At 44.0% G+C, this 25,098-nt stretch overlaps 1 protein-coding gene across 4 annotated transcripts in view; it reads left to right on the forward strand.

The window, feature by feature from the left end:
* BCL9L (BCL9 like) overlaps nucleotides 1-25,098 on the forward strand; it is a 214,530-nt gene that overhangs the window by 177,861 nt on the left and 11,571 nt on the right. For all 4 annotated transcript variants that reach the window (XM_030220852.1, XM_030220848.1, XM_030220851.1 and 1 more), the window contains 3 exons: nucleotides 9,097-9,301; nucleotides 16,400-16,484; nucleotides 18,998-21,359. In XM_030220852.1, coding sequence (XP_030076712.1) covers nucleotides 9,097-9,301; nucleotides 16,400-16,484; nucleotides 18,998-21,359 — 2,652 coding nt within the window. The remainder of the gene's footprint in view (nucleotides 1-9,096; nucleotides 9,302-16,399; nucleotides 16,485-18,997; nucleotides 21,360-25,098) is intronic.

Raw genomic sequence — 25,098 nt, forward strand, 5'->3', positions numbered from 1 at the left:
TATCCAAAGAGGAGGGACAGATTAGATGCACCCTTTCACCCAAGAGAATTAAAGAGCTGAAATTGGGCAAAGCCTCAGGGATAGATGGTTATACTGCAAACATTTGTGCAACATTTCAAAACTTTCTAGTGTAACCCTTAATGAAGCTTTTTAACTTGTTGGGGGGTGCACAGAGTTTACCATCATCTATGAGAACAGTAGATATCACTGTGCTACCTAAGGAGGGAAAAGATTTCCACAGTGTTTGGGTCCTATCACCCAGTTTTCTTATTGGAAGTTGACTTTAAATTGAAGACTAAGATCCTAACTAATAAGTTATGGAATTTATTACATTAGTTGGTCCATCCAGGTCGTTTGGGATCTGTCTCGGATAAGCTAGCTTCCGACAACATTAAGAGAGTTTTAAAGTTGATAAGGCCCTTCACTAATGGTGGTTAATTATCTGTGTTGATGTGGAGAAGACATTCATCAGTGTGTACTGGCCAGATATGTTGAAACCATAAAGAAGTAAGCTCTGTCGAGCAAGGACTGTCTCTTCATGTTCAAGTGTACAGAGCTGCATATGTCTAGTAGCGCTATAGAAATGATAAGTAGTAGTAGTAGTAAAGTGGGGTTAGGAAATCTTTAAGGACCCGCTTGCATATATAAATATGAAAGGAGGCTAATAGTACACTTTCACCTGAGGTGGGGAACCTGGCAGGGGTCCCTACTGTCCTGTCTTCTGTTTGTACTCTCTATTGAATGCCTTGCACTGAAGCTAAGGGACCAGGGAGTTATAAGGGGGGGGGGTGAGGATAGGGCCACATGAGTATAAAATCTTAATGTCTGAGGACAATATTCTGTTTATTATTTCAAACACAACCCACTCTTTGAGAGCAAAAGAGCTTTGGTCAAGGATTGGGATTCAAAGCAAACATGACAAAATCAGAGATATTAAAGGTGAATATAGGGGAGGAGGTAACCTGGAAGTTTCAGCAACAGTATCCCTTGAGGTGGATGAAGGACCACATTAGCTACTTAGGAGTTCAATTGAAGTGAAGGAGGAGTGTCCTAGTGGTTAGGGTGGTGGACTTTGGTCCTGGGGAACTGAGGAACTGAGTTCAATTCCCACTTCAGGCACAGGCAGCTCCTTGTGACTCTGGGCAAGTCACTTAACCCTCCATTGCCCCAGGTACAAATAAGTACCTGTATACAATATGTAAGCCACATTGAGCCTGCCATGAGTGGGAATGCGCGGGGTACAAATGTAACAAAAATAAAATAAAATTGGCTAAATGTTGCCCCCTTAGTGGAAAATGTAACTAGATATCATTAACGGTTGGGCCAAGGTGTATATATCCTGGCTAGATTGAAAATAGTGGTCATAAAGATGATGGTGCTCCCTAAATTATTGGATCTCTTTTGGACATTGCCCATTGGGGTTCTTAATCAGATGTTCCGTGTCTTGCATAGGTGAATTTTTAATTTTATTTTTCAAAATCACCAACCTAGGATAAGTAGAAAAGAAGATGAGGAAACTGCTGGGCCAAAAAAAGAAAATGAAAAGGATACTAAAGCTAAGAAAAGTCAGTTGCTTCAGATTTGATTTATTTGCGTTACTAGATCATAGAGCATGTACTACATGAACCATTTTTTAAATAAGTGTAGACTCTGACTCTGCAGGTGTTTGCCACCAGCTAATACGCTGTGCTGTGCTTGGCTTTTGACCAGCTTAAATAGATCCCTACATATCCCCGTGTCACCCTACCCTTGCAGCTTCTGTTTTGTGACCTTAATGAGGTAGAGAATGACCACGGTGAGCAGCTACAGGCTTTAAGAACATAAGAAAAGCCATGCTAAGGTCCATCAAGCCCAGCATTTGGTCTTCAACAGTGGCCAGTCTGGGTCACGGGTGCCCAGCTGATTCCAAAAAGTAGGTCTGTTTCTCATAGCTCATTTCCAGAAATAAGCATTAACTCTTCCAAGTCTATCTGGCTAATCATTTTTTATGGACCTTTTGCAGTGTTGGTCGCCATGACAGTATCCTCTAGGAGCTGATTCTATATCTTTGTGCGCTGTGCAGAAGGAATGGATTCTCAGAAGCTTAGCTGAAATTGGGTGGCGGAGCCGGTGGGGGGAAGAGGGGTTGGTGGTTGGGAGGCGAAGATAGTGATGGGCAGACATACACGGTCTGTGCCAGATCCGGTGGTGGGAGGCGGGACTGGTGGTTGGGAGGCGGGGAATAGTGCTGGGCAGACTTATACGGTCTGTGCCAGATCCGGTGGTGGGAGGCGGGACTGGTGGTTGGGAGGCGGGGAATAGTGCTGGGCAGACTTATACGGTCTGTGCCAGAGCCGGTGGTGGGAGGCGGGGCTGGTGGTTGGGAGGAGGGGATAGTGCTGGGCAGACTTATACGGTCTGTGCCAGAGCCGGTGGTGGGAGGCGGGGCTGGTGGTTGGGAGGAGGGGATAGTGCTGGGCAGACTTATATGGTCTGTGCCCTGAAAAAGACCGGTACAAATCAAGGTGAGGTATACACATGAGTTCATCTTGTTGGGCAGACTGGATGGACCGACAGGTCTTTTTCTGCCGTCATCTACTATGTTACTGTGCGTGTGAAAAATGAAAAAACTTTCTATGATTTGCTCACAGTCTGCTGGTCACTGTTTCATGAAGTGACCTCTTGGTTGTTGTTTTTTGTTTTGAAAGTTAAACAGCCATTCCTTAACTGTTCCACCCCACTCATAATTTATAAACCACTATCCCCTATGTCATCCGTTCTCCAAACTGAAGAACCCTAACCTCTTCAGCCTTTCTCCCTTTTCATTCTTTAAAAATAATTGAGCACCCATCCTTTATTATGAATGAATGATTGCCACACAGGAGGAATCCCCCTCTATTATTGTGTAAGCTGACTTGATGGTTTGAAGTGCAATTAATCAGTTCAGTAACCTAAACTAAACTTATCTGAGAGTACATTTTGTGAACAGAACACAGAGACCACCTAACACCACAGAGATCTTTCCATCTGACTGTCTTCATCAGGACAGGCAGATACTTGTTGGTTGTTTCTGGGTTTTGTTTTGTTTTTGTAATTTCTCTTTGATGAGCAGGTTTTTATCCTGTTCTTGAAATATGGGAGGTGCTAAGTCCTTGCTGAAGTGACATTAATGATTTTTTTTAACTAGCTAGCAGAAGCTATACGTGATGAGATTTGGATTGAAGTTAGCTCATGCCTTTCTCAGGGGTTCGAGGCAATTTATATTCAAGTACAGTATTTTTTTTTTTGTCCCCGGAGGGCTTACAATCTAGCTTTGTACCTGAGGCAGTGGAGGGTTGAGTCGCTTGCCCAAGAGCACAAGGCATGGCAGTGGAATTTGAACTTGGCTTCCCTGGTTCTCTGTTGCTGCTCTTTCAGACTACGACTCCACTCTTGCTAGTAGCCAGACTTTCTATTTTTATTCTGTCCATGTTTGGCAACGTGGGTTATGGTCATCTTCTCACTTCCCTAGGCCATGCTTCACCCTCTAGCCTCATTTTCTTTCGAGTGCTGCATTAGTGAAAAGGAACTCTGATATTGTCTCTTGAAGGAATCTTCTTAACTGGCGGGTTTGTTCTGCAATAACTAGTCTGTAACCTTCCTTTTCACCAGTAAAGTGAGCAGATCTGAGGTCATGACACAAACTCATGTAGGTTACGATCTCATTTGTGCAAAACACGTTTTCTTGTCAGAGGCCCCCTGTTAACGCAGATTAGACCTAGATGTGAAAAACAAGGAATGAGTTCACTTTTCCAAATTTGCAAGGTATTTATAATGTCATGGTTTGACTCCTGTTGGAGACAGGATGCTTGGTTTAGTAACCCTTGGTCTGACCCAGCATGGGAACATTTTATATTCTCAAGTAGGTACCAGCTTTTTATAGCAGACTAACTTAATACATCTGTGACTAGCTTTTGAGAGTTATTCTGTCTTTATCAGGTTAGTGAAGAAACATTGATTATTGGTCCTTATTTCTTCATATGCATGTAGACTAACAATTCTTTGCTGCAGACTGCCTAGGAATGATTATGGTTTTTTGTGTTTAGTATTCTCTTCGTCATGCGTTCTGTGACTTGCAGGCTTATATTCTCAACTGAGAAAATATGACTCTGGTATCCCATTCACTTGTTCTTGGGGCAGTGTCAGAGATGAGAGAGAAGCTGTCAGCATCATATTGCATCAACCTAAGTTGTAAAATTTGATGGTTTACACTGCCACCTGCTGAAGAGAGAAGTAAAATATTTGCAGCTGCATCTCTGGGCATGGATCTCATAGCATTCACTGTGATAGCGCATAATCCTGCAGTCCCCAGTATCCCAAACTATGAACCAGGGTGAGAAAGAAAGATCTTTATCCCTAGGATTTTGAAGCTTGCCCAGGAGGAGAGAAAGACCTATATTCTCATGATGCCAAAGCTTGCACTACACAGTTTCTTAAGGATTTATGACTGGATTTTTTCATTAGGATTGCTAACAGAATTCTTTACTACATTCAGGTAGCGTTGGAATAGTCCAGCTGTCGATAACATGTCCAGTTATGTGCTCTGGCCACTTGGTAAAATCTTCAACACAGGAAAAGCTGAGGTGTTGAAAGGAATGAACCTGATGCTAAGACCAATAGCCCTTGAAAACGGGCTGCAGGCAGGGTAAACCTACTGCAATATAAAGAAAGGGAAACCACGTGGTGGGATACTTCCTATAATGAAACTCAGTACAGATCTCAAAAACTAAAGAAAATCATGAGACTATGGGGCTCATTTTTGAAAGAGCGAAAAAGCACCATTTTCTCCAGACGTCTACATCAGTATTTTCAAAACCTGTTTTGCAGACATCTATATATACATTTTATCTGCAGTGTGTCCAGATCACAAGGGAGCATGTCGGGGGCGTTTCGAAGACTGGATTAAGGCAATACTCGGATGTTTTACAGCAATAACGGAAAAAAAACACAATGTCTTGGCCAAAAACTTCAATGTTTTGGTCTACACCTCTTTTTCTAATGAATAAGACACAAAAAGGGGCCCTAAATGTGACCAGATGACCACTGGAGGACTTCAGGGATGACCCCCCCTTACTCCCCCAGTGGTCACTGACCCCCCAAAAATGTGAATAAAAATAGTACTCACCAGCCTCTATGATAGCCTCAGATGTTATAGCCAGGTCTATTATAGCATCATGCAGGTCCCTGGAGTAGTCTAGTGGTTGGTGCAGTGCACTGTAGACAGGTGGACCCAGGTCCATACCTCCCCCTACCTGTTACACTTGTGGTGCATACTGTGAGTCCTCCAAAACTGACCAGAAACCCACTGTACCCACACATAGGTGCCCCCTTCACCCATAAGGGCTATTGTATGGATGTACAGCTGGAGATAATGGGTTTTGGGTGAGTTTTGGAGGGCTCGGCAGACAAGATAAGGCAGCAACAATGAGATGTGTGCCTGGGAGCGTTTATGTGAAATCCACAGCAGTGTCCCCTAGGTTGCCCTATTACTCTCCTGGGATGTCTAGGGGACCAGCCTTCTAAAATTGCTGGCCCCTCCTACATCCCAATGGCTTGATTTTGTGCGGTTTTTCTTTTTTTGTAACTGGCCTAAAAAGATAAACATACAAAACCTTGATTAAAGCTGTATTTTCAGAAAAAAGGTAGACGTTTTAATTTTTTCGAAAAGGGGTATATTTCCTATTCGGATTTGATACGTTGAGCGCAAAACGTTCAAAGTCCGACGTAGACGCAGCTATCGAAAATGCCCCTCCACCAGAACTGCCACATTGAATCAGACTAAAGGCCAGTATCCAGTTTTTAACAGTAGCCAATCCAGGTCACAAGAATTTTGCAGGATCCCAAAGAGCAGACAGACTCCATGCTGCTCATTCTTGGGGATAAGAAGTGGCTTTTCCCATATCTTCCTGGCTAATAGTTTATGGCCTTTTTTCCCCAGATATTTCCTCAAGCATTTTTTAACCCAATTATGCTAAGTATTTTACCCCATTCTCTAACAACAAATTCTGGAGCTTAATTATACATTGAGAGAAAAACAAAACGTATTTAATCTAATTTATTTTAAATATGCTACTTAGTAACTTCATGGCCTTTGTAGTTTTTGAAAGCGTAAATAACCAATTTGCATTTTAGCTGTTCTACTTCACTTATGATAGATATCTGTAAAATCGTATCCCCCCTCATCTTTCTCTTCCCAAAGCTGAAGAGCCCCCAACCTTTTTAGCCTTTCCTCATAAGGAGCTGTTCAATTCCTTTTATCATTTTGATCACCTATTCTGGTTCCTTTATAGGTTTTACTTTTTAGATGTAGTGACCAGAATTGCATACAGTACTTAAGGTGTGGGTAGATATGTTATGATATTCTTTGTTCTCTCTTCCTGTCCTAATTCCTAACATTCTATGTGCTGTTTTGGCCACCCCCACACACTGAGCCAGGGATATATTCACAATGATGCCTATATCCTTCTCCTGGATGGTGACTCCTAATGTGAAACCTAGCATCGTGTAGCTATAGTTAGGGTTATTTTTCTGTACATGCATCAGTTTGCACTTGTCCACATAAAATTTCTTCTACCATTTGTATGCCCAGTCTTGCAGCATTTTTCTGCAGTCTCTCACAATCCCCTTGTCAATTAACGACTTTGAATAATTTTGTGTTGTCTGGCAATTTGGTCAGCTCTTGTTGTTCCGTTTTCCAAGTCATTTGTAAATATGTTAAAGTATCGGTCCGAGTACAGATTTCTGGGGCACGACACTATTCGGCTTTCTCCACTGAGAAAACTGACCATTTAGCGTTACTCTTTTTTTTTTTGTATCTTCCAACCAGTTCACAGTCCACAATAGGACATTGCCTCCTATCCCATGACTTTTTCATTTTCTCAGAAGTCTCTTAAGGAACTTGGTTAAATGCCTTCTGGAGATCCAGAGATGTTATATTAACAGATTCACCTGTATCCATGTGTTTGTTATCTCCTTAAAAAAAAAAATGTAGCAGATTAGTGAAGCAAGGCTTCCTTGGCTATAAATCCATGTTGTCTCTGTCCTATTAAACCATGTCTGTCTATATGTTGCATGAGTTGGTTCTATAGAATAAATTCTACTATTATGTGTGATCCTGACAATAGTGACAGGCTTGACTGATCTTTACTTTCCCAGATAAATACTAGAAGCCCTTTTTAAACATGTACATTATGGGCCTCCCTTCAATCTTTGGATACCACAGTCGATTTTAATGATAAGTTACAAATTACTCTCTGGCATTTCATTTTTGAGTTCTTTTAGAATTCTGGGGGTGAATACCTTCCAGTGTAAGGGATTTGTCACTTTTTATTTTGTCAATTTATATCTGGGTTCACCATTGTTTTGTTTCATTTTCACCAAATCAACAGTGTAAACTTGTGCATCAGGCATTTGTATGTTACTGGAGATGGTTCTTGGTGCCTATTTTGTAAAGACACTAGTAAGGAAGGCCCGTTTCAAATCGCAATGAAACGGGCGCTAGCAAGGCTCCCCTCTGTCCCTTTGTGTCTCCGTGTGTCGCCGGCCCCCCTACAGCCTCCGTGCGAATGTGTGACCCTGGCCCTTTTGGCACGCCCCCCGTGTGCTCCACCCTCGACATCATCGCGTTTTGACGCGAGGGCGGAGCAGAGCTACAGTGCAGTACAACGTTGGAGCTGAGAATGTGCTCCGCCCTCAACGTCATAACGTTTGACGCGAGGGCGGGGCCCACAGACTGTGATTTTCTGTGGCTTCAGAGCTTCGAACTTACGAACCTGACGTCAGTGCAAATAGAACGTTGAGGGTGAGTTTTATATATATAGATCTGTTACCTGCATAAAATAGTCTTGTTTTTAGAAATTTTTTTAGCCTAGGGAAAACGTGAAAAAAAGTGTGCCTGTTGTGTACTCCCATGTGTTTTTTTTCTACAGAAGGAGGGTTTGATTATAAGGTTATAACCAAAGAAGAATAATTCTCATTCTGATGTAATATTTTATTTTATTTATTGCATTTGTAGCCCACGTTTTCCCACCTCTTTGCAGGCTCAATGTGGCTTACAATACATCATGGATACTGGAAATGAGAAGAGGATATACATTTGGTTTTACAGAAAGATTCTGGGTTACATGGTCATGAAGTACAAGATAGTGGTATTACAGAAGACATTATTAGACCTTAGAAATATAAGATAGTGGTATTAAAGAAAACATTATCAGACATTAGAAATACAAGATAGTGGTGTAGCAGAGACATTGCGACGTTTCTGGGTGTATTTGGAGATTTGACATGTTTTGATCTTTGTGGTATATCTATTCAAAGAGATGAGTCTTTAGTGTGCACCACTGAGTTAGTTCGTGTTGTATGTTGTGAATCTGTTGAAAGTAATAGACTGGGAAGCTGGTTTTTACCTTCAATAAAAATGCTTGTTTACAAAAATGATGTCGCTTTGCATCAAAAGCAGTGACGATCTCTTTAATCAAATAAAATAGTTTCGTAAGGCCAAATAACATACATATCTTTCAATAGTAAAAACAAAAGGGCCATATTCAGCTTGTAGCAGTCAATGCCGATGTCAAGATACTGACCAGTGCTGAATATCTGATTTCAGCGCACACCAGTGGTGCTGTCCGGTTAGCGGCCATATTTGGATTGCTAACTGGATAGCCAACCAGATAAAATTACGACAGGCTTTTTGCTGTCATAACTTTATCCGATTGGCTATCCAGTTAGCATTCTGCATATGGCCACTAACTGGATAACTTCCAGCTCTGTCCACAGACCACCCCGACACTGTCCAGATAGGTGATCAGAGGACCTATTCAGAGGCACTGTCCAGTTTGTATTGCTGAATATCTCTCTCAACTGGTACTTATTCACTTAGCAGCACCTGCTGTCAGATAAGTACCTTTGAATAGCGGCCTCAAAGTATATTGATGGTATTAGAGATTCATTCTAAGAATAGAAAGAAAAAATTTTTTTTAAAGGCTCCTCCCCTGGGGAACCTTGTTCATATAAGTGGTATGAGAAAGCGGATCTCTAGCTGATAAGTTATAACCTGTTCTCCCTCTTCTTCCCTTCCAGACTGTAATGCATCAGACTCTGCAATGTCCACAGCCTCTCAGCTAGGTTCAGGGTCCAACCCGCTCCCAAACCTTAATGAGACCAGCTCTTCCAGTGCAGTGCACGGCACTGCTGCTGCACTCCGACCAGATGCCAGCGCCACTGGAGCAGTAGGAAAAACGCCTTCCCAGTTTGTTTATGTCTTCACTACACACCTTGCAAACACGTACGTAGTAATGTGTCTTTTATAAAGGTGTAGCAGAACTCGCTGTGCAAGTTACTGGTATCACTGACTGACTGACCTGAAGTTAATTGTTTACACTTCCCATCTTGGAGCAGTCTTAAGTAAAGTCAACCAAGAGACTGCTGGCCCCTGTTTATGCATTTATTTGGATAAGGCTAACAACTTATTTTATGAGTAAATAAAAAAAATCAGTCTTTCTTAAGTCTAAGCCAGAGGCTCCCAAACCTGTCCTGTGGGGCTCACCAGGTTTTCAGGATAACCACAATAAATATTCATGAGAGAGAGATCTGCATGCAGGGGAACGGTCATAGGTAAGGAGCATGGGTGGGGCTAATATTTATGCACATAACTTACAGAATACTGTAAGTTATGCGCTAAAGTGCTGCATTTAAGCACTCACATTCACGCCTGCTATTGACATGACATGAGTGATCGCACCTAAATGTAGGCACTTTTAATGCTGATTTACATTACTATTCTGTACCGGAATCTTGGCTCCCAGATGGCGTTGTAGAATTTACTCTCGGCACACTGCGTCTTGCGGTTCCCATTTCTTGAACGGCCCTCTTTGTTTAGATAGTGCCACTGAATATTCAGAGATATATATCCATATAGCTCTGAAATGTCCCAAGTAGACGTTCCAAAATTCACTGCTTTTTGGACCGCTGCACAGCTGAATATAGCAACTTCCATGTTTGGATCATACATTGATTTATTTATTTGCTGCATTTGTATCCCACATTTTCCCACCTCTTTGCAGGCTCAATGTGGCTTACATTATGCCGCCATGACAGTCGCCATTAGCAAAATAAGAAGAACAAAGTATTATTTCGATTAAGGTAGATGGAATTCATGAGAATTAGAAATTAATTAGAATTTAACTGGCACCATCCACAGAAAGCTCCAAATCCATCTAGAGTTATAGGTACAATCACCATGGAAGTTTTTTCTTTTGTTTTTGAAAAGTCCATATGCGTTTGGCTCCAGTTGTAGTATATTACCAGACCTTACTGCAGTGTGTTTGTGTGTGTGTCATTTCAATTCTCTGTGGCCAGAATCTTGTCTCAGTTGGTACTGAATGCTACAGATTAATCTACTGTGTTTCGAGCAGCTATTCCCAGCCCAGTCCTCGGGGCATTCCTAGTGTATGCAAATTTACATCATGAATATTCATTATAGATATTCTGAAAACCCAATGGGACTAGGTGTGCCCCGAGGACTGGGTTGGGAATAACTGGTACAGAATATTTATTTCACAGTGTTCTGGTCTAGCCAGGAACCGACAGTAAGATATAGGTACAAACAATCTGCTCTCATCAGGTAGTAACAAGTGTTTCTCAGCTACCCAGTTCTTCTCTCTACAAGTTTCCTCTTCTGTCATATCCATCTTGCACTCTTTCTTCATTTTGTTCAGTGTTCTATAGCCCAGGTAGCTGTCTGGCGCAATCGGAGCACCTTTCTGTTACCTGGATGGGCCAACTACCAGGTTTAAATACAAGCGTCCATCTTTTTGAACATGGACGTCCCTTCCCCTTCTGCAGTCGGAGCTGGATGTCCATCTTTTGGTCCCTTCCTGGTTCCACCCAAAACACGCCCACACCACTCCCCCTTGCCATATGGATGTACTGCGGTGTTAGACGTCCATATTGTGGCATTGTAAAATCAGTATTTGGATATCCATGCAATATGGAGGTCTAAATGCCAGTTTTCAGATGTCCAAAACATGAATAGAGTTTCTAAAATAAGCATTATGTCAATTAGTAATGTCATTTTTATTGTAGTACACATGTCAACTTTCTGAACACAGCTTTGTTTAGATCGGGTGCCTCTAGCCTTAAAAGGTTGCCTCACCCTTCACATTCTCAAATGATTGCTTATCCCAATGACCCTTCTTAGAAGATCCATTTGTGTTATTTAAAAAAAAAACAAAAAACCATTTGAACTGTACTAGCAAATGTGTTTTTCAGTGTTTTGCACTCCCACATTTGGAATAACCTGCTGCCTAAGGGCCATTTGATTGAATGCAAGAAGGTTGGCAAAGATTTTTCTTTCTTCCTGGGTCTTTCCTTAACTCTTATGCAGTTGGCCTGCAGATGAAAACTGACCTCAAATTATTTTGTTAGGCTTAGCGCACCTTAGTAAAAGGGCCCTTTAGGAGAGCTTTTACTTATCTGCAGTAAAAAAAAAAAAAGGTACCTTAACGTAGGATTTTCCCATGTTCTAAGGCTATTCTTACTGTAGCAGTAAAATGGCCAATTTTCTTCTTCTTTTTTTTTTTTCTGTTACTGGCCATGTGCTAATGTTCAGTGTAACATAGAAGGTTCTCTTTTACAACTTGCACAAGCACAGACGTTATAGGAGGAAAAGCCTCAAGAACCCTCTATTATATATTGTACATTTCTATGAATCTGGATGTCTCCTCCTCTATTAGTATTATTTAGTTCACATGTGCTAACGTTGCCATTAGCACTTAAAAAATTACTGCGTGATTACTTACCGCCATCCGTTTTGTAGGCGGTAAGGGCTCACCTGTTATTCCTGCATTAACCACTTAGCACTCACTAATGTAGATACAGTAACTGTTCAGCACAGGAATGGCCCACTCTGCCCTCCCTGACACACTCCTTCAAAACATTGTTTAACACGTAGCGCTTATATTTGGCCTCGGCGCATCCCACGGGGCACCATTTTAAGCTGCATTAGGCACACGTTAGAGAGAATAATGGGACTTGCGCTCATCTGCATGCATTAAATCACATTAATGTGTATTAGCTTAATTTAGTAAATGAGGCCCTTTGAGGGCAATTCTTTTTTTTTTTTTTATTAAGAAAAAGAAAAATAAATGCCACAAAGTGCAACGCCATGTAGCACAAAAGGGAGCAAAAACAGTGATTCCAGAGAATACATAAAACTACAGTAGCATCAAACAAAATGAACACATACAACAAACACACTTATAGTAATTCTTAACCTGGAGGAAGGAATACATAAGAAAGACTGAGGCTAGAAGAAATTTCCATGTGCCCCTGGAAAGTAAAGGAAACAAAACGGGAGGGGAGGAATAACAGTTTAATTTAATTTTTATTTATTTATTTATTATTTATTTGTTGCATTTGTATCCCACATTTTCCCACCTTTTTGCAGGCTCAATGTGGCTTACATGGTACCGTAATCGGCGTTAACTGATTTTGGTATGAACAAATACAAGCTGCGATTTAATATCAAGGTGATATTATGGTAAAGTGAGATACATGAGTGGCCTAGTGGTTAGGGTGGTGGACTTTGGTCCTGGGGAACTGAGTTCAATTCCCACTTCAGGCACAAGGGAGCTCCTTGTGACTCTGGGCAAGTCACTTAACCCTCCATTGCCCCATGTAAGCCGCATTGAGCCTGCCATGAGTGGGAAAGTGCGGGGTACAAATGTAACAAAAAAAATAAAATAAATAAAGACAGCTGGGGAGAACTTAAAGAGGGAAAGGAAGAATTAGGATATGTCCGTTACGATCTTTGGTTAAGTTGTGTTGCTGATGTCCAGGTTTTTTTATTTTGGGTCGGTGGGGTATGCCCTTCTGAACAGTTCTGTTTTTAGTGCTTTCCGGAAATTAATGTGGTCGAGTGTAGTTTTTACTGCTTTTGGTAGTGCGTTCCACAATTGTGCGCTCAGGTAGGAAAAGCTGGAAGCATAGGTGGATTTGTATTTGACTCCTTTGCTGCTTGGGTAATGGAGGTTTAGGTGTATGATCTTGCTGATTTTATGGTATTTCTGGGATTTATAGTCCACTTAACCTTTAAGTTATAGGTGGAGGACAAATCCAATTAATGAGAATGATTGTACTTGAAACTCAACCTGAAAATCATTTCGTAAGAGCAAAGGTAAATATTGTTACATAAAACATAGGAGAATAATGGTACAATAAAGATGAAGTGTGCATTTTAAACCTGGTAGCTGAAAAGTAGGGTTGTGGTCATTTGTGGCCCATAGTGTTTGTGGGGAAAAAAGCCAGGTACATGTACAGTGGGGGAAATAAGTATTTGATCCCTTGCTGATTTTGTAAGTTTGCCCACTGACAAAGACATGAGCAGCCCATAATTGAAGGGTAGGTTATTGGTAACAGTGAGAGATAGCACATCACAAATTAAATCCGGAAAATCACATTGTGGAAAGTATATGAATTTATTTGCATTCTGCAGAGGGAAATAAGTATTTGATCCCCCACCAACCAGTAAGAGATCTGGCCCCTACAGACCAGGTAGATGCTCCAAATCAACTCGTTACCTGCATGACAGACAGCTGTCGGCAATGGTCACCTGTATGAAAGACACCTGTCCACAGACTCAGTGAATCAGTCAGACTCTAACCTCTACAAAATGGCCAAGAGCAAGGAGCTGTCTAAGGATGTCAGGGACAAGATCATACACCTGCACAAGGCTGGAATGGGCTACAAAACCATCAGTAAGACGCTGGGCGAGAAGGAGACAACTGTTGGTGCCATAGTAAGAAAATGGAAGAAGTACAAAATGACTGTCAATCGACAAAGATCTGGGGCTCCACGCAAAATCTCACCTCGTGGGGTATCCTTGATCATGAGGAAGGTTAGAAATCAGCCTACAACTACAAGGGGGGAACTTGTCAATGATCTCAAGGCAGCTGGGACCACTGTCACCACGAAAACCATTGGTAACACATTACGACATAACGGATTGCAATCCTGCAGTGCCCGCAAGGTCCCCCTGCTCCGGAAGGCACATGTGACGGCCCGTCTGAAGTTTGCCAGTGAACACCTGGATGATGCCGAGAGTGATTGGGAGAAGGTGCTGTGGTCAGATGAGACAAAAATTGAGCTCTTTGGCATGAACTCAACTCGCCGTGTTTGGAGGAAGAGAAATGCTGCCTATGACCCAAAGAACACCGTCCCCACTGTCAAGCATGGAGGTGGAAATGTTATGTTTTGGGGGTGTTTCTCTGCTAAGGGCACAGGACTACTTCACCGCATCAATGGGAGAATGGATGGGGCCATGTACCGTACAATTCTGAGTGACAACCTCCTTCCCTCCGCCAGGGCCTTAAAAATGGGTCGTGGCTGGGTCTTCCAGCACGACAATGACCCAAAACATACAGCCAAGGCAACAAAGGAGTGGCTCAGGAAGAAGCACATTAGGGTCATGGAGTGGCCTAGCCAGTCACCAGACCTTAATCCCATTGAAAACTTATGGAGGGAGCTGAAGCTGCGAGTTGCCAAGCGACAGCCCAGAACTCTTAATGATTTAGAGATGATCTGCAAAGAGGAGTGGACCAAAATTCCTCCTGACATGTGTGCAAACCTCATCATCAACTACAGAAGACGTCTGACCGCTGTGCTTGCCAACAAGGGTTTTGCCACCAAGTATTAGGTCTTGTTTGCCAGAGGGATTAAATACTTATTTCCCTCTGCAGAATGCAAATAAATTCATATACTTTCCACAATGTGATTTTCCGGATTTAATTTGTGATGTGCTATCTCTCACTGTTACCAATAACCTACCCTTCAATTATGGGCTGCTCATGTCTTTGTCAGTGGGCAAACTTACAAAATCAGCAAGGGATCAAATACTTATTTCCCCCACTGTACATATATGAACATATACGCGCAAACAGACATTCTACTCATACACTTAGAAAAAGTCAATCCCAAATGTTTCCCCATGGTTGTCAGCTTCTCCATCCGGTATATATACCACAATTAGTCCTCCACATTTCCCACCTCCTTCTTGGAATCACCTTTGAGAGCAGTTCTATAACTGGGCGCCACAAGTTAAGCGTCTTGAGGCAGCTCGCTGAGCGCTAATTTTATAACAGCATCTGGGTGCCAAGATTTCCTTATAGAATACGAGCGTAAGTTGGCATCAATGTGTACGTTTTAGATGCACCCACTTATGCCATGTCAACAGCAGGTGTAAATGCACACGCCTAAATACAGTACTTTAGCATGTAATTTCCAGTATGTGCCGCCCAAGCTCCCCCCTACATCTCTACAGACTGTGTACGCTGTCTTTGCATTTACACACCGAGGACTCCTTTTACAAAGCCACAATAGTGATTACCGTACGCCAAATGTGACAAAGCCCATAGGAATCAAATGTTCTTGGTTGCACTTGGCACGCCTCTAATCGCTAGCTTTATAAAAGGAGCCCTAAGTGAGATGCACCTCATTTATAGAACAGCACTGAGCACTCACCTAGCACATGCTTGTAGAAATTTAGGGGACCTTTTACTAAGGTGCGCTGAAAAATGGCCTCTTCTGTTGGTGCGTGTATTGGACGCGTGCAGGTCCATTTTTCAGCTCGCCTGCAAAAAAGGCCTTTTTTGGGGGGAGGGGCGAAAACATGCGTCCATTTTGGGCCTGAGACCTTACCGCCTCTCACGCATTAACCGGGCAGTAACGATCAGCACGTGTACACTGCCGATTACAACCCATTTAGCACCACGCAGTAGAAAATAAAAAAATATTTTTTGCTGCGCATATCGGACACATGTAAAAAAACTGGAATTACCGCCCTGGTATAGAATGAGGAAGTTTATACTTAATGAAGTGGTAGTGTTAAATGTTGCAGAAAGACTTCCTTTTAATTTCTTCCAGTCCGTGGTTCTAATCACAGTTCAGCTTTATTTTAATATACCTCAAATAATAATAAAATATCTAAGCGGTTTACAAATCCAAATTATTAGGGTTAGAATGAGAGGATACAGACAAAAGGTAAAATTGGGTTACTTGGGAAATTTAATAAAATCCAAGAGAGGGGTGGAGGAACTTGAGGTGGGGTGGGGGGGGGGGAAGTGAAAGAGAGACAATTGCCAGGACCATGCAGGGATAAACTCGCTACGAGGAGTGGCGAAGAAAGAAAGGAGAGATTATTGTAGTCATCGAGGACCAGAAGTAAATGCTTTGGTGAAAAAATGAGCTTTAAGAATAGCTTTAAATCTTAAAAATGAGCGTTCAGTTCGTAAGTGCATAGGGATATTGCTCCATGGTTGGTGGACGTTCTTGATCCAGGCTTGGTTTACTTCCTCATTCTCTCTTTTGCTCTGACTTTATTTCACAGTGCTGCAGAAGCGGTGTTGCAAGGACGAGCAGAATCTATTCTTTCCTACCATCAGCAGAATGTTCCTCGTGCAAAGCTAGATCAGGTATGTAGGCGTGGCTGTGCCAGTTCTCTTCTGTGAGCTTTAATAGCCCATTAATCAGCTGCAGCAGTCAACGTTCGTTTTAAACGCCAGCCACTGCAGTCAAGTTATACCCGGGTATTCACCAGTGCTGAACATCTGGGTATAACAGTGCCAGGAGTTATCCCAATAACGGCATTTTTGCTGTCCTAAATTATTCAGATACTGGTCAATATTCAAAACGATTTAAGCGGACAGGAAAGACTCCTGCCCGCTTAAATTGTGCTCTGCGGGTCAGCTGCTGATATTTGGTAGTGCTGCTTGAAGCGGCCATTTTTGAGAGCGGAATCAGGGAAGAGCTAGCAGCTATGCAGACTACATAAATAACAGTTCAAATTTTGGTCACTTAGCTATGCAGGTGTCAGCAATGAATATCCGCTGGCACCTGTATAGCTGTCAGTTGAGGCCCAGAGCTCATTGCCCCATCCCCTGCTCTTGGAGCACCTGCAGTACTCCCTCCTGTTCTCCCAAGCACTTCCATTCTCCCCTCCCCACCAAGCTCCAGAAGGCCTCCTTGGACATACTTACTGACCCTGGTGGCCTAGTGGACTTTGGGGCAGGAACGAGCCCAACTCACCCCTGCCCAGTGGTGTGCTAGAGCAGGCTCTCACAGGCTCGCAAGAGCCGGTTGTTAAGTTTTTAAGAATTTTGGGAGCCGGTTGTTAAAGTAGGGCCCTCCATGGCTACTTTAACAACTGGCTCCCAAAATGTGGGCTTGGGCCCCCTGCTGAATTCTCTTTTACTTTGCTGGTGGGGATGCTGAGCCCTGCCAGCCAAGTAAATAGACTACTGCTGCTCCCTGCTCTTTGTTTCCAGCTCTGAGCAGCAGGCTGGGACTTCTCCAGCATGTGTGAGAAGTTTCAGCATGCTGCTCAGAGCAAGACGTTGGGAGTGGTGGCAGTCCATTTATTGGCTGCCAGCAAAGGTATGCCTAGCGTGCCCGCACGAAGGGAGGGAGGAGAGAGAGGCAAGTGTTGCTCCCCCCCCCCACCCCAGCCACCCCTAGCCCTTCCAACTGGAGAGCTGGCTACGTCCGGAGAAAGAGCCTGTTGTTAAAAATTTACCAGCACACCCCTGCCCCTTGTGGTTCATAATTGAAAATGACTACCATGACCTCTAGCAATAGTCTCACTGACTGCTTCCTGCTGAATGTTGACCGGATAGTTTTCTAGATAATACTGAATAGTGCTAGTCTCCAGGTAACTCCTGGTTCCATCTCTAGACTGCACATTCGCTGTCCAGATAGTAGTTTTCACTAGCATTATCCAAATAACGGCTCTGAAAATCTGGGAGTGGCCCTGCTGCCTAGATAAGTAGCTTTGAATATCAGTCTGTAAGTTCATACAGATCTCAAGAGCCATCAGCAGCCATGACCCAACCACTGTCTGGGTTCATAGCAGGAAAGAGCATTGTGCATGTGTCCTTTTCAGCTCTCATGGAGCAGATACAAGTTTGTTGTAAATAGTATGAAAAGGATCTGTTAGACACAGCACATGCATATATGCACATATACTCTCTCAAGGTGTCCTTTTACTAAGCTGCAGCAAAAAGGGGGCCTGCGTTGACATTGACACGTTTTTGACGTGCGCCGAGGCCCCCTTTTACCACAGCAGGTAAAGGCAGGTTTCCCTTTTCTTAAAGAAATGGCTGTGAGGCAAGTGAACCACTTGCCTTGCAGCCATTTGGGGGGAGAGGGGGGAGCACTTACCACTACCCATTGAGGTGGTGGTAAGGGCTCCCGTGATAACCCGGCGGTTACCGGGCAGCGTGCAGCACTGCTCGATTACCACTGGGTACACACCAGCGCTACAAAAATTGAAATATTTTTGTAGTGCCAGAAATGGCGCTCGCTGGGGGTGGGAACTACCCACGGGCTGCTGCGGTAGCTCGGCGGTACTTCCCTTTTAGTGAGCGATAAGCCCATGTTCGTAAAGGGGCCCCTCAGTCTCTTATTTATAGATAGGAGCTAAATTCAGCAGGGTCTGGCCACCTCACTGTAAGTTTAGGAAGCTAGAACCTACAGAGTGAACATTTTATTCTGCTGAAAGCCAAATCTAGCAGCCTAGATTTAATAGATGGCTAAATTTAGTTGTGTAAAATGTGGGTGGCTTCAGAGTGATTCCCAAGATTAGGAGATATAATTAACCACCTACCTGAGCAACAAATAATAAGCCAGAAAATTTTCAGCCATAACTTAATAGAAAGCTAGCTAAAACTTTACCAGCTATCTTAAGCAGTCTGGGACCAGATGAAAATGTACTCTATAGTGAACTTTTACCATCAAAGTGGAACTTGAAAGCGCTGGAACTGTCCAAAATGTGTACCGGTACCTAATCTGTGATGATACTGGGCTTGCTTCTTAGGGTCATATTTGGAATAATGGTGTTCATTAACAGTGTGTTGAGGGAGGATGCTGAATATTTGATAAGTATCTTTATTTGTGTCATTCTAATAATTTGGTGACTTGGTTGGAACAGGCTCCACATGAAGCTCAGAAAGTGTCGGTGGTTGCAGAACAGCTTCCAGTCAGTACACCTTCAGCGAACACTCCACAGGCCCAGCCTCCAACACAGCAAAATACTCAACAGCAGCAGCAGCAACAACAGCAGCAGCAGCAGCAGCAATCCAGCAACAACCAGACAGGTCTTCCGGCCTCAAGTGCAATGTCCCAAGAAGGGGCAGCAGAAGAGGTTCACGGGGACCTCACGCCCAATTCCATGGGGAACAACAGTGCCAGCAATCACACCAATACACCGAATGCAGCAACAAATCCAGGGCCAGTAGGACAAACAGAGCCTTCGGGTGCCCCTGGTCCAAACTTAATTGCAGATGGGAATGGCTGTGGCACGCCAGGAAATGGCCAGGTCAGTCTGGGTCATCGAAGTGCCCTAAACTCTGAGGGACTCTCAAAAGAGCAACTAGAACACCGAGAACGTTCTTTGCAAACCTTGAGAGACATTGAACGCTTGTTATTACGGAGTGGGGAAGGAGACCAATTCATGAAACCTAACCAAAGCACAGGTGAGGGTGGACAGCCACCACCTCCGCCACAACAGCAGCCACCATCAAATCTCAAAAAGTATGAAGAGCCCTTGCAGTCAATGATAACACAGACACAAAGCCTAGGGGGGTCCAGCATGGAACATGAGGTCCCGCACCACCCCACCTCTGACATGGGGCAGCAGATGAACATCATGATGCAGCGACTGAACCAAGACAGCTTGACACCTGAGCAAGTAGCTTGGAGGAAGTTGCAAGAAGAATACTATGAAGAGAAGAGGAGAAAGGAAGAACAGATCACTGTTCATAACAGGCCAATACAAGATATGATGATGACACAGTCTATGGGTGGAATGATTATTCGAGGGCCGCCACCACCTTATCATAGCAAACCAGGTGACCAATGGCCGCCTGGCATGGGGAATCGGCTTGGAGGACCCATTGACTTGCAGGATCCCATTCAACTGAGGGGTGGGCCCCCCTTCCCAGGGCCAAGATTTCCTAATAATCAAATGCAACGAGTGTCTGGCTTTGGGGGAATGCAGAATATGCCCATGGATGCACTAGGTCCTATGAATGCTATGCAACGGCCAGTGAGGCCTAGCATAGGATGGACAGATGATATGCCTCCTATTGGAGGCCCTGGGAACTTTCCACAAGGGAATATTTCATATCCTGCAGGACAAGGAGATACAGAGAGGTTCATAAATCCTCGGGCAAGAGAAGAAATCTTAAGGCATCAACTGATGGAGAAACGCTCAGTGGGAATGCAGAGGCCTATAGCTATGTCAGGTGGCACCATGAACCAAGGTATGGAAATGGAGAGGATGATGCAGGCCCATAGACAAATGGACTCCTCGATGTTCCCTGGCCAGATACCTGGGGAGAACATGGGTGGCACCAGCATGGGCATGGACTTTGGGGGAGGAAGGGGGATGCTGAGTCCACCTATGAGCCAGTCTAACCTGAGGGAAATGGATGCCCCAATGGGCCCCGGAAACCTGAATATGAACATGAATGTCAACATGAATATGAACATGAACCTGAATGTACAGATGACACCTCAACAGCAAATGATGATGTCTCAGAAGATGAGAGGTCCAGATATGATGGGCCACCAAGGTATCAGCCCAGAAGAAATAGCCAGAGTGAGAGCCCAGAATGGTAGTGGGGGTGGAATGATGGGAGGACCTCAAAAAATGATGATGCCCTCTCAGGTTCCCGGCCAAGGACAGTCGAGCTTCTCTGGTGGACAGGGTCCCTATCCTAGCATGCCTCAGGAGTTGGGAAATGCCCCAGAAATGTTCAGCCCTGAACAGGGCTCCATTCCTGTTGGAACCATTGGTGGCACCACAAGGCTCAGCCATATCTCTCTACCACCTGCATCAAATGCACCTTCAAATCAAGGTAATATAGGAACTATGCATCCTTCATCAGCAAGAGGATTGGGACGAAGACCTTCTGACCTTACTTTAAATATCAACCAGATGAACTCACCTGGTATGGGGCACCTCAAGTCTCCAACACTTAGTCAAGTTCATTCTCCGTTGGTGACATCTCCCTCAACTAATCTGAAGTCTCCTCAGACCCCCTCACAGTTGGTGAACTTACCTTCTTCCAACCAGTCTGGGCCACTGAAGTCCCCTCAGGTTGTAAGCTCATCCCTAAATGTAAGGTCTCCCACTAGCTCTCCTAGCCGTCTCAAGTCTCCTTCCATGGCAGTCCCTTCCCCAGGATGGGTGCCATCTCCAAAGACTACGCTACCAAGCCCAGGTGTTACCCAGAATAAACAGCCTGTCAACATGAATTCCTCTGCTTCTATGGGAGGGATGGACCAGGGTAAGTTATGCATTTGAGTGTGTGTGTGAGCCCACTTTTCTTTCCAAATAAAGCTTAAATATTTATTGAATGGTGATTGCAAGAGTGAACGTTTAGTATTCACTTCAGTGAACTGTCTTAATTCTGTGACCCAGATGCAGCTCTCTTGTATATCTGTTGGTCATGTTTACTGTTAATAATTAGTAATCAAGGGAGTAATTTTAAAATGTATTTCCATGGTTATGCTCAGAAATAGCTACCAGGGATGTATGCATGTAAACTTATGTACATACATCTTTTATGTGCATAAATGTATCTGTTGTGAGTTGAGGTATTCTTAGGGGTGAGATTGGAGAAGTGCTGTCTTACACACCTATAACACATGTACATAAAATTAACTGGAAAAACTGTGCATATTAAGTAGCTGTAAATGTGTGTGTTAATTTCCATGATGAATGTGCATCCTTTTCCTTTGAACATTATAACATACACCTTCCACCCAAGTTAGGAGTCCTCTTAGAAAGCTACCCTCCCAGTGCCTTTTATTGCTGTTGTAGCAGTCCTCTTCTTGGACGTAGGCGTCGCTACGGGATGGCAAGTGCCACCCCCCAAAAAATCGTTTGTCACCCCAGTTTTACTGGCCATGTAGTTCAGCATTTTCTACCTGCCCTACCCCCCCCCCCCCCCCCGAGATCCAACATACCTCCCTCTTCCCCTGGCACAGACCAGCTCCTCCTCTCAATTCCCCCCCACACCACAGTCCGGTATCTCCACCCCCCCCCCCCCCACCATGGTCTAGTATCCCCTTCCCTCCCCCTCTCCCCAGTCATCCAACCTCCCAATACATTGAGGACACTGGCAGCAATTGAGGCAGAGCTCTGCTGGCCAGCCAGCTGGCTTCAGAAGATTTCTCTCTATGTACCACCTTTTCTGACGTAACCTCCTGTTTCTGCGTAGGTGGAACGTACTAGAGAGAAACCTTTTGAAGTCAGCCAGTGGGGCTCTGCCTCAATCGCCAGCACTGTCTTCAATGTACCAGGAGGTTAAAGGACTGGAGAAAGGAAGGGAATTGCGAGATACCAGACCACGCAGAGGGGAGGGGAGGAAGATGTCTTATCAGTCAGTGGAAGAAGGGAAACAGAAATACCTAATTAAGGGGGGTGGCCAGGATGGAGAGAGGTGCTAGCTGAGGGGGGGGGGGGGGGGGGATGACCATGGAGTGGAGTGGTGAGAAGAGGAGAAGAGAGGAAAAAAGATAGATCCTGAATGAGGGAAGAGAGGGGGAGATGTATTGGTGCCTCCAATGGAAGGAGAGAGAGATGCTGGGGGGCCCAAAGATCACCAGAGGGAGATGCTGGACTGCAGGGAGTGGGCAAAGGAGAGAGAGAGAGAAAGATGCTGGCCCTAGGATAGGGATGCATGAGATAGGAAAGAGGGGGGAGAAGGTAGACATGAGGAGGGACACAACACGGGTGATGCTGGACACAGGGGCTGGGGAGTATGAGGACAAAGAGGGCAGGTTCTGAACATGAGGATAGGGATAAGGACAGAGACACATACTCAGAGAGGAAATGTTAGAATACTTAGGGACACAGATGGAATGATGGTGGACATGGACAGATGATAAATGTCAAATGCACTGCAGATCCTGGAAAGAGCAGGAGATATATGGGACTCGGGGGTGGGGGAACAGAGCAGAAGATGACTGGTACTTGGCAATTGAGTGGGAGCATGTTGGGGGAAGCAGAGCAGGAAATGGGAATTTTGAGGGAATAGTGAAGACCTGACAATTGGTAAGTATGCATGGGGTGTTTTGATGGTTTGGGAGAATGAGTGTGTAAAATGGAGGGGGGGGGTAAGAGATAGGGGATAAATTGTGGGAATAGGTTGAGACGTAATATGAGTGGCTTGGAGACTGGAGAGAGGATGAGAGGCATTGAAAAGGAATGATGGCTCTGGGGAGGAGTATGAGAGGAAAGGGATAGGTCTTTGAAGGAGTTGAGTGATGTGTAAAAGATGGTGAAAGAGAGTTTATAGGACATGGGGTAGAGGGTGAAAGAAAAATAGCCTGAAGGCAAAGGAAGGAGAGACGGGGGGGGGGGGGGGGGGGGGGGGGGGGATGGGGCTGGTGAGGGGATGAGAGGCAGTGAAGGGTAGGTGAGGGCTGAGAGGATGAGTACAGAGGATGAAATGAGACTAGGGAGTGGGTGAAAGATGGGAAGGGGATTAGGAGATTGGGAAAAGAGAGAAGGGGGGCAATGAGAGGCAGATGGAAAAAGTCAGTAGATAGACTCCTTTTCACCTCTCATCTAAGATGGGGGGGGGGGGTGAGTGAAAGGGAGAATTAGGATAAAATCAAATGGGTGAATATAAAGGCAGGGAAAAGAAAAGTGAAAATAAATCATAAAAAGAAAGCAGAGACAGATGTAGAGAAGGAAAAGAAGAGGACAAGTGAAGAAATGGAAAGGTCAACCTGGAAAATAATTTAGGACAAGACTGACTCATAGAAAAACAAAGGTAGAAAAGAAAAATATTATTTCATACTTTTTAATGATTGGGTTGTGTCCACTTTGGGAAGTGTATATATTTTCTATGCATTTCTATTTCTCTGTTACCAGTATTGCACTGCTTTAGAGAGTCTGGCTTTCTTGGGGGGTCTCCGTTTTAGATTTTGTCTGTATATCTTTTGTGGTACCCTATTTTGTAACAGGTTGAGGGTCTGTCCGTGTTCGGCACGTGCAACTGAAGTGAAGGATTCTGCTAGCATGTACTCTTCGTGTATGAATCTGTAACAGTCCAGCTTCTTCTAGTTTCCCAGTAGCAGGTATATTGCTGCTCTAAGGCCCAGTGTAATATTTACAGCACTGTCTTTTCATAGATGAATTAGTGCTGTTATAGTGTGGTAACATGTTTTGAATGCCTTTTTGCAAGGTTTTGTGTTATTTTGCAAAGTGTCGGTTCCTATTTAAAAGAGGGCCCTTGGCACCAGAAATAAAAATGCTCAAGACTAGTGGTCTCCACATCCTGTAGAGTCACCACACAAACAAAAACCTGTTTTAATCAAAGTGGCAGTGGAAGGAGCATGTGCTGTTCCTGATGTGATAATCAGAATTTGAATATTTGTATATGACGTGATGTAAGAGGGATAGCTCCGTTGTTAGGAATATGGAGTTCGTGATACGCAACTGGAGGTGAAGGATTTCTATCGAGATTCTGGCCGTTCCTGTAGAGAATGCAGACTTCACTCGGCACAGAAGAATTTGTTGAATGATGCTATTATATAATGGCAATTTTAATGAGTTGTTGAAACTAGCTGAAGGGGGAGAGTTTCTTTATGCATAGAAATCTATTGTGTCTTATATACTGCTAAGTATAAGGGGGGAGAGGAGTGTGTGATATGGCGGGCATGACGTGGCAATGTGTTGCTTTGTTTTGCCCCACACGCCATATCTAGCTTGTCCCCCCTCCTGCCACCCCAAATATTTCTGTCTAGAGACGCCACTGTTGGGTTTGCAGTTAAAGAAAGAGTTTTCAAAGCCCAGTGATATTCTGGATTCCTGGTTTTATGAGAGCAGCTTCTGCAGGTGTCCAAAGCTCATGCATACTTTTCCCGAGCAAATCGTCATCAAACACTGTCTTCAGTACGAAGTTTGGCATCTCTACTGCATCACTTCTCTCTGTGTTCAGGTTTCTTTAGTGATTTGTTCATGTTAGTAGTTCTTCAACATTTCAAGGCCATCACCTCTCTGCTTTTCTATCC

This window comes from Microcaecilia unicolor, chromosome 12 (assembly GCF_901765095.1).
Source record: "Microcaecilia unicolor chromosome 12, aMicUni1.1, whole genome shotgun sequence".
Taxonomy (NCBI): domain Eukaryota; kingdom Metazoa; phylum Chordata; class Amphibia; order Gymnophiona; family Siphonopidae; genus Microcaecilia; species Microcaecilia unicolor.